The sequence below is a fragment of the Halichoerus grypus genome, chromosome 11 (genome assembly GCF_964656455.1).
Source record: "Halichoerus grypus chromosome 11, mHalGry1.hap1.1, whole genome shotgun sequence".
Classification (NCBI taxonomy): Eukaryota; Metazoa; Chordata; class Mammalia; order Carnivora; family Phocidae; genus Halichoerus; species Halichoerus grypus.
The window spans coordinates 8,598,799-8,608,096 of NC_135722.1; the positions used below are offsets into that span (position 1 = coordinate 8,598,799).

Sequence of the window (9,298 nt, forward strand, 5' to 3'; positions counted from 1 at the left end):
CCAGGGCCAGATGGCTTCCCAGGGGAATTCTACCAAACATTTAAAGAAGAATTAATACCTATCCTTCTGAAACTGTTCCAAAAAATAGAAATGGAAGGAAAACTTCCAAACTCATTTTATGAGGCCAGCATTACCTTGATCCCAAAACCAGACAAAGACCCCATCAAAAAGGAGAATTACAGACCAATATCCCTGATGAACATGGATGCAAAAATTCTCACCAAAATACTAGCCAATAGGATCCAACAGTACATTAAAAGGATTATTCACCACGACCAAGTCGGATTTATCCCTGGGCTGCAAGGTTGGTTCAACATCCGCAAATCAATCAACGTGATACAATACATTAACAAAAGAAAGAACAAGAATCATATGATCCTCTCAATAGATGCAGAAAAAGCATTTGACAAAATACAGCATCCTTTCTTGATCAAAACTCTTCAGAGTATAGGGATAGAGGGTACATACCTCAATATCATAAAAGCCATCTATGAAAAACCTACAGCGAATATCATTCTCAATGGGGAAAAACTGAGAGCTTTCCCCCTAAGGTCAGGAACGCGGCAGGGATGTCCACTATCACCACTGCTATTCAACATAGTATTGGAAGTCCTAGCCACAGCAATCAGACAACAAAAAGAAATCAAAGGCATCCAAATTGGCAAAGAAGAAGTCAAACTCTCACTCTTTGCAGATGATATGATACTTTATGTGGAAAATCCCAAAGACTCCACCCCAAAACTGCTAGAACTCATACAGGAATTCAGTCAAGTGGCAGGATATAAAATCAATGCACAGAAGTCAGTGGCATTCCTATACACCAACAACAAGTCAGAAGAAAGAGAAATTAAGGAGTCCATCCCATTTACAATTGCACCCAAAACCATAAGATACCTAGGAATAAATCTAACCAAAGAGGCAAAGGATCTGTACTCAGAAAACTATAAAATACTCATGGAAGAAATTGAGGAAGACACAACGAAATGGAAAAACGTTCCATGCTCATGGATTGGAAGAACAAATATTGTGAAGATGTCAATGCTACCTAGAGCAATCTACACATTCAATGCAATCCCCATCAAAATACCATCCACTTTCTTCAAAGAAATGGAACAAATAATCCTAAAATTTGTATGGAACCAGAAAAGACCCCACATAGCCAGAGGAATGTTGAAAAAGAAAAGCAAAGCTGGCGGCATCACAATTCCAGACTTCCAGCTCTACTACAAAGCTGTCATCATCAAGACAGTATGGTACTGGCACAAAAACAGACACATAGATCAATGGAACAGAATAGAGAGCCCAGAAATGGACCCTCAACTATATGGTCAACTCATCTTTGACAAAGCAGGAAAGAATGTCCAATGGAAAAAAGACAGTATCTTCAACAAATGGTGTTGGGAAAATTGGACAGCCACATGCAGAAGAATGAAACTGGACCATTTCCTAACACCACACACAAAAATAGACTCCAAATGGTTGAAAGACCTCAATGTGAGACAGGAGTCCATCAAAATCCTAAAGGAGAACACAGGCAGCAACCTCTTCGACCTCAGCCGCAGCAACTTCTTCCTAGAAACATCGCCAAAGGCAAGGGAAGCAAGGGCAAAAATGAACTATTGGGACTTCATCAAGATAAAAAGCTTTTGCAAAGCAAAGGAAACAGTCAACAAAACCAAAAGACAACTGACAGAATGGGAGAAGATATTTGCAAATGACATATCAGATAAAGGGCTAGTATCCAAAATCTATAAAGAACTCATCAAACTCAACACCAAAAGAACAAAGAATCCAATCAAGAAATGGGCAGAAGACATGAACAGACATTTTTCCAAAGAAGACATCCAAATGGCCAACAGACACATGAAAAAGTGTTCAATATCGCTCGGCATCAGGGAAATCCAAATCAAAACCTCAATGAGCTACCACCTCACACCAGTCAGAATGGCTAAAATTAACAAGTCAGGAAATGACAGATGTTGGCAGGGATGCGGAGAAAGGGGAACCCTCCTGCACTGTTGGTGGGAATGCAAGCTGGTGCAGCCACTCTGGAAAACAGTATGGAGGTTCCTCAAAAAGTTGAAAATAGAGCTACCATATGATCCAGCAATTGCACTACTGGGTATTTACCCCAAAGATACAAAAGTAGGGACCCGAAAGGCTACGTGCACCCCAATGTTTATAGCAGCAATGTCCACAATAGCCAAACTGTGGAAAGAGCCAAGATGTCCATCAACAGATGAATGGATAAAGAAGATGTGGTATATATATACAATGGAATATTATGCAGCCATCAAAAGGAATAAGATCTTGCCATTTGCAACGACGTGGATGGAACTGGAGGGTATTATGCTGAGCGAAATAAGTCAAACAGAGAAAGACATGTATCATATGACCTCACTGATATGAGGAATTCTTAATCTCAGGAAACAAACTGAGGGTTGCTGGAGTGGGGGGTGGGGTGGGAGGGATGGGGTGACTGGGTGATGGACACTGGGGAGGGTATGTGTTCTGGTAAGCGCTGTGAATTGTGCAAGACTGTTGAATCTCAGATCTGTACCTCTGAAACAAATAATGCAATATATGTTAAGAAAGAAAAAAAGAAGAAGAAGAATGTAGCAGGAGGGGAAGAATGAAGGGGGGGAAATCGGAGGGGGAGAAGAACCATGAGAGACGATGGACTCTGAAAAACAAACTGAGGGTTCTAGAGGGGAGGGGGTTGGGAGGATGGGTTAGCCTGGTGATGGGTATTGAGGAGGGCACGTTCTGCATGGAGCACTGGGTGTTATGCACAAACAATGAATCATGGAACACTATATCTAAAACTAATGATGTAATGTATGGGGATTAACATAACAATAAAAAAATTAAAAAAAAAAAAAAGAGTGGCTAAAGGAAACTGAAAACAAAACTGTCACCTTTGGTATAAAAGTCCGTCCACACGCAGGAGAACAGCAGACTCCACCATGGCTGAGGTAAGTCCCTTTCATTTTTGCAGAACTTTCTATTTGCAGTTCTCCAGCAGTAGGCCATCCCCCTCTTATAAAGGCCTCAGTGTGGGTTCCTGGTGTTGGGCACTCTGAACTCCAGAGTTTGGAAAGGCTTTAGAAGGATGTTATGGAAAAGTCTTGGTTGTTTCAAAGTCCCTTTTCCTGCAGGACAGTGCGGGCTTCGGGCCCATTGAGCCTCCCCTGTCCTCTGGCTCAGCTCCCGGGGAAGGAGCTGGGTTGGGGTGGGAGCTTTGCCTGCCTGAGCTGGGAAGCATCTGGTGTGTGGGCCGAGGGGGGGGGGGTCCCAGGACTTGGGAAGTGAGGGGATCCCCAATGTGCCTGTCTCCCTCGCTGGGGCAGGAGTTCAGTGCCTGCTCAGCTCTCTCCTCCTCTCTCCTCTTCCCTCCTTGGCATCTGTCCTGCCTCAGTAAGTATGCTTCCATTCCAGCCTTCTGACTCTGATCTCCCTTCCTGTCAGCCCTGATGTGCAGATTCACACGGTCCAGGCGGGGGCAGGCCGGCTGCGTGGTTGGGGTGCACTGAAGGGAAATGAGTTGAATCATGCAATTCGAGGAAATGAGGCCATTCTCGGAAGGAGCGGCCCACTCTGCACTCACCTGATCCGCTGGGGTGGGCCGAGGGCCTGCTTGCTGAAAAAAAAAAGCCAAATACGCCCTTTGTTTCCCGGGCAGCCTCTCCTTCTCTGGGCAGGGACTGGCGTCACATTTTACTGCCACCAGCCACTGTGCAGGGTGTCTGGGCCTGACCTTAGTTAGACATTGAACCCCAGAGTGAAAACTCCCCTTTTGATTTCAACGTGGAGATCATCCCTGGGCTTGCCGTGCCCTGGCTGAGGGAGGGGAGTCACTGGGCCCCGGGTCGTGGCCCCACTGACCCTCTAGCCCCTCTTCCATGTGGATTTCCTCTGCCCCCATTCCAGGCCAGGCCCTTCACCGGATCCTGGGGAGGAAGGAGCTGGGGCAGCACACAGGATCCTGCCCCAGTGGAGCTCAGAGCCCACAGGGAGGTGCACACAGACACGGGAATCCCAGCAGGACAGGATCCATGCAGAGGGAGGTGGCAGCTGAGCCAGGCTGGGGCCCTGAGAGCAGCTGCTCAGAGAGGCATGTCTGTGTGGGGGAGAAGAAGAAAGGAGGGGTGGGGAAGGTGACTGTGACCGAGACAGCCAGATGTGCAGGGGATCAGAGGCAGGGGCCAGCTCTGTGGTGAGGAGAAGGGCAAGCCAGTCAGCCTGGGGCCGGAGGGCAGGGAGGGTGAGGTGGGCGGAGGAAGGGCTGGTTGGAGGGCCTGTGAGCTGCCCACAGTGCATGCCCCGTGCCCTGATTCCAGGGGAAGTTCATGGCCAGATGTGCCATTTGGGAAAGCCACAGTGGGTCTTGGGGAGACTGGGTGTGGGGTAGCATGCACAGATGGCCTGGTAAGAGGGGGGCGAATGTCAAGAAGATGTAGGGTCCCAGCACCTGTCTGGCTAAGTCGGAAGAGCATGCAACTCTTGAACTCAGGGTTGTGAGTCAAGCCCCATGTTGGGTGTGGAGAATATTGAATAAATAAAATTAAAAAAACAAACAAAGGCTGTGAGATATCAGGGGCAGGCCCGGAGACTTCCCTAATGAATTCAGAGGGTGGGAAATGGACCAGGTAATGAATTCAGGAGAAACTCCCAGGGTCGGTGTTGGTTGTTGGATATTGGCATGACAAAGAGGGCTAAGGAAAGCTGACCCCAAGTCTCTGATTAGGTGGCCTGCGATGAGAGACAGAAGTTTGTAGTTTGCTGAGAGCAGGCACAGAAAGGGAGAGAAACTGAAACATTCTCAAATCAGAGGTTGTGGCCCCCTGGTGTGGGGGTGGGGGGCACTGAGGAGCAGGAAATGGGTGTGGAGGGCCGGGAGGCAGGGCCAAATCAGGGGGAGAAGAGGCAGCTCAGCGCTGCCCAGCTGAGTGTTCTTGGCCAAGCCCCTCTCTCTCTGATCTTCAGTTACCCACCTGAAAATAGGGTGATGCTTCCTTCCCCTGGGGCTTCTGGAAGAGTGCCCACAGAGGCCTGCCATGTGCATGCTGGGAGCAAGCCCCCTCAGAGTCAGAAGCTGCCAGCCCTCCAGAGCCTCAGGTCCCCGGATGATGCCATCAGCCAATGTCTCTCAGGTTGGCATCTCCAAGGGTGGGTGTCCTGGGGCTAGAGGGGACAGTATCTGAGGAGGAGTAGGTACCTGGTGTGGCCATGGACAGTGAGGGTCAAGAGGTGTGAGGAGGACCTGTGAAGGGTAGAGAAGCTGGTGACTCTCCTCCCTGACTGCTGGGGAGGGTCTGGGGCTCCCAGGCTCAGTGAAGAGGTTTCCATGCAGGTGGTCATGTCCGCAGGCTCAGGAGCAGGTCTACAAAGCACCTGCACATGCTTGCTCACAGCCTTGGTGTGCACATGAGTACGCACAACACACACACGCAAACCCAACATATACACACACACTGATGTGTGCATAACAATACCCAACACACACGCGAAAACCCCATACACAACACAACACAACAGATGTGCACATGAGTATACCCGACATGCACATGCAAACCCAACATATACAGCACATGCTGATGTGCATGTTCAGGGAACACAACACACAGACACACATGTACCACATGTACATATACACACATGTGCTCCCTCACACATACCCCATACAACTGGAGCGTGTGCACATACATACATAATAATATGCACACACTGAACAAATCTCCACTCTCCCATTCCACAAGGACCTTTTCTCTAGGCTTCCAGCCCCTGGTTGTGCAGAATCTCTAAAGTGACAGCAGGATGAGGACCCCACAGGAGCCAGGAGTTCCCTCCCACTGCAGGCTCTCACCAGGTGATGAACATCACCCAGTGGGGTCCCCAGGCCAAGCTGCAGGGCCCCAGCTGGGCACTCTACTGTTGCCTAGAAGCCTTCCTACACCATCTTGGGTTTTTGTGTTGCAGTTTTGTGAAGAACCCAAACCTGGAGACCTGATTCAGATTTTCCGCATTGGCTATGAGCACTGGGCCATCTATGTGGGAGACGGTTATGTGGTCCATCTGACTACTCTAAGTAAGCACTGTTGGAAATATTATTTTCAAAATATTTGTTACCATCATGAGAACAATTAGAGGAAAGTGCTGAGCAAGGGAAAACTGAGTTGGTTACTCCCTGAGCTTGCTTGAGCAGACCATACATCCATATCCCACTGGGTAATCGAGTGGAGTCCCATAGGTCTGGAGGCAGGGAAGGCAAGTAGAATGCACATTCCAAGGGTGGGATGAGATGAGGAGCCTCTGATTGCTGGGGGCGAACTCATGGTTACTGGTGGTCACATTTTCTGGATGACCTCCCCCAACACCAATATTTGGATTATCAAATGGAGATAATATTTACCTCCAAAGTTAAAGACGATGAAGTAATATATGGAAAGTAAACAGTGTGTGATCAAATAAATTTGATCTCTTTCTGAAATGTATGAGTGCACAAAATTGAACAAATAGTAAATACTTGACTATCACTGTTTAAAATGGCAAAATCTTTGAACAACCAACATGTTCAATAATAGGGCTTGATCAGATAGATGATCTATATCCATATGATGGAATACAATGACTGCATAAGCAATCATGCCATTCACTGACTTAAAAAAAATTCACAGCTTGTTCAGTAAAAAGAACAAAATCTATGAATGCTCCAATCACATTTGTGAAAAGACAAACAGCAAGACCTCAGTAGTGTACTCCCTCGGTCCTCTTTCTCGTCCTGCCCCTTCTCCCTCCCTGTCTTGCCTTCCCCTGCAGCTCCCGATGACCATGGTGGTGTCTTTGATTCCAGGGGAGTTCCCATGGGCTAGCTCCAGCATCATGTTCTCCGTTCTGAGCAGCAGAGCGGTAGTAAAACGGGAGCTCCTACGGGACGTGGTGAGGGGCTGCCGCTATAAGGTCAACAACCTCTTGGACAACAAATATAGACCACGACCTGTGAACCAGATCATTTACTCTGCGAAGCAGATGGTTGGTCAGGAGATGGAATACGGTCTTCTGAACAGGAACTGTGAGCACTTTGTCACCAACCTGAGATATGGTGAGCCTGAGAGCAGGCAGGTAAGGCCCTCTTTGGGATGATCCTTCTTCCTCCTGGAGGTCCCCTTGGGGTGGTGGTGACCAAGCTGTGCAGCCAGAGGGGAGAAGCACCATGACCCACTGGCTGGGAGTCAGGATGTCTAAACTCAAATCTTCAATCAGCTTCTGAACCACTTGGGGTCTGTGGACAGGTCACTCCCTCCCTGGGCCTCAGTTTCCCCATGTGCAGGAGGAGGAGTTGGATGGAGGCCTTCTAGGATCCTTCACCTCTAGGATCCACCCTAAAGGCAGCTCTTGATGCCCCCAAAGATGTCAAGAAGAGTGTGGGCCAAGCCAGCACCAGGACAGGTGTCCTAAGGCCCCAGAGAGCACTTAGGCAAGGGATGCTCAAGGTGCACAGGCTTATGTATGAGCTCAAGGATTCATTTATGGAAGATCTGGGGCACAGCTTCCACGCCCACCCCTTCTGGCTTCCACGTTTGTTGTCCCCAAAACACACAGCTAATAAGTGGCAGAGGCAGGATTCCAACCCCAGCTGTCCTTCTCTAGAGTCTCTGCTCCATACACTGAACTGCAGCACCTGCAGGGCTAATCATTTAAAGTAGAGCATCACTACAACTCCAAGTTGGGTCATTTCTTTAAGGACTCGTAAAGAGCACCCCTGTGCCTGGCAGAACCAGGTGTGGGGGATGCAGCGAGGAACAAGACAAGTGACACACGTGAGGTCCTTGCTCTCCCGGGGGGCACAGGTGTGACATGGTCAGCATTCGAGAGCCGTTCCTGCGCCACCTCACACTGGCTGCAAGGGCTCCCTGATGGCCGCCAGGATCTCAGCCCTCCTGCCTTCATCTTCTTGTCCTTTCCACAATCGCCCTCTGGGGATTTAGGTGCTTTAAATACCTGCAGAGTGGATCGAGTTGCCCTGGGGCCCATGTACAACCCTGGCCTACTGGCTCCACCCAGCGGCTCTTTCCCCATCCAGTCCTCTTCTCCCCATTTCCCGGCCAATATTTGTTGACTCCTGAGTTTGTCAAGTGGGCCAAGGGGCACGTGAGTCTCCTTGAGCTGAATGTTCTCGTTGAGTGTACAGCCCGTCCTCGGATTCCCGACGGACCGTGACCTCCCCTGTTCTCCCGCAGGTCCGGGATGGCATTGTGAAGGCTGGCATTGGAGGAGCCGGCTTGGCACTCATTATCGCCTTTGGATTGATGGCAAGAAACAAGCAGCAGAAGCAATAAGTTGAAGGGCCTGTCCCATCAGCAGTGACTTTATCCATTTAGGGGATCTGGTTGCCCCAGAGGTTTTGAGGTTTGGTCTGTGGATTTCACTCTGTTTTACAATAAGGCTTATTTTTACAGAATAAAATAAAGCCCAACAAGGGAGCACTTTTTTACTGGAGGAGACGCAGCAAGAACTGGCTGGTGTGAAGTGTGTTGGGGCGCAGCTGGGCTCTGGGCCTGGCCACGCATGGTGGCGCCCTGGGCTTTGGCCCTTTTCTCTCCCTTTGTGTCTGTGGCTGTGTTCTTTGTCTTGCAGGAGCCAGTCTGGCTCCAGCTATTTCAAGTCACGGGTGGTTCTGGTTGTGGGGAGACAGGGGAGCAGCACGGGAGACACACGGGCCTGGCCGATGGGCAAGAGCAGGACCCATCAGACAACTCGGACCGTCGGCCTAGGACTAGAGCCGACACGGCTTCTCGGACTCCACAGCTGCAGTCTGTGGTTGTTCGGCGGAGTCCACACAAACCAAAGCAAACGTCTGCCACGAGGAAAGTCAGTATAGGCTCTCGCCAATCTCGTGAAATCCTTTCTTAACTCCCTCTGCTCTCCACACCTTTCCTTGGCCTTGAATCTGGGGTTATATATAGGAGGACAGGGCAAGAGGAGGTAGCCTGCTTAAAGAGGCTACCACAAAGTCTTATAAGTAGTAGAGCACAAAATCAGAACTTTCAGAAGTCTGCTCTGGTAGGGATGTCCCTGGCTAAAGGCACTCATGTGGCAAAGCGGGGCAGAATCCCAGGTGGTCTCGGGATCCCCGAGGTCACAGAAAGAACGGGGGCACCTGAGTGCTGCAGAGTTCCCAAACATCGGAGCAGAGAAGCCGGCTGCAAACAGTGATCCTGGTGCCGGCTTTCTCCCCCGGGTTGCCAGAAATCAGGAACAGGGTCAGGAGACTGCTCTCCCAGCAGGGGCCCAGCAA

The 9,298-nt window shown here is 49.6% G+C and overlaps 1 protein-coding gene across 2 annotated transcripts; it reads left to right on the top strand.

The window, feature by feature from the left end:
• Positions 1-2,742: 2,742 nt before the first annotated feature.
• LOC118554519 (phospholipase A and acyltransferase 4-like) lies at positions 2,743-8,515 on the top strand. 2 transcript variants are annotated; one of them, XM_036122135.2, is made up of 4 exons: positions 2,743-2,975; positions 5,980-6,088; positions 6,854-7,122; positions 8,241-8,515. In XM_036122135.2, exons 1-4 carry the CDS (start codon positions 2,967-2,969, stop codon positions 8,337-8,339), a joined length of 486 nt encoding a protein of 161 aa, XP_035978028.1. In that variant the 5' UTR covers positions 2,743-2,966; the 3' UTR covers positions 8,340-8,515. The 2 variants fall into 2 exon arrangements, with proteins under 2 accessions (XP_035978028.1, XP_077913996.1); XM_078057870.1 differs by lacking the exon at positions 2,743-2,975 and adding an exon at positions 4,557-5,153.
• Positions 8,516-9,298: the final 783 nt, after the last annotated feature.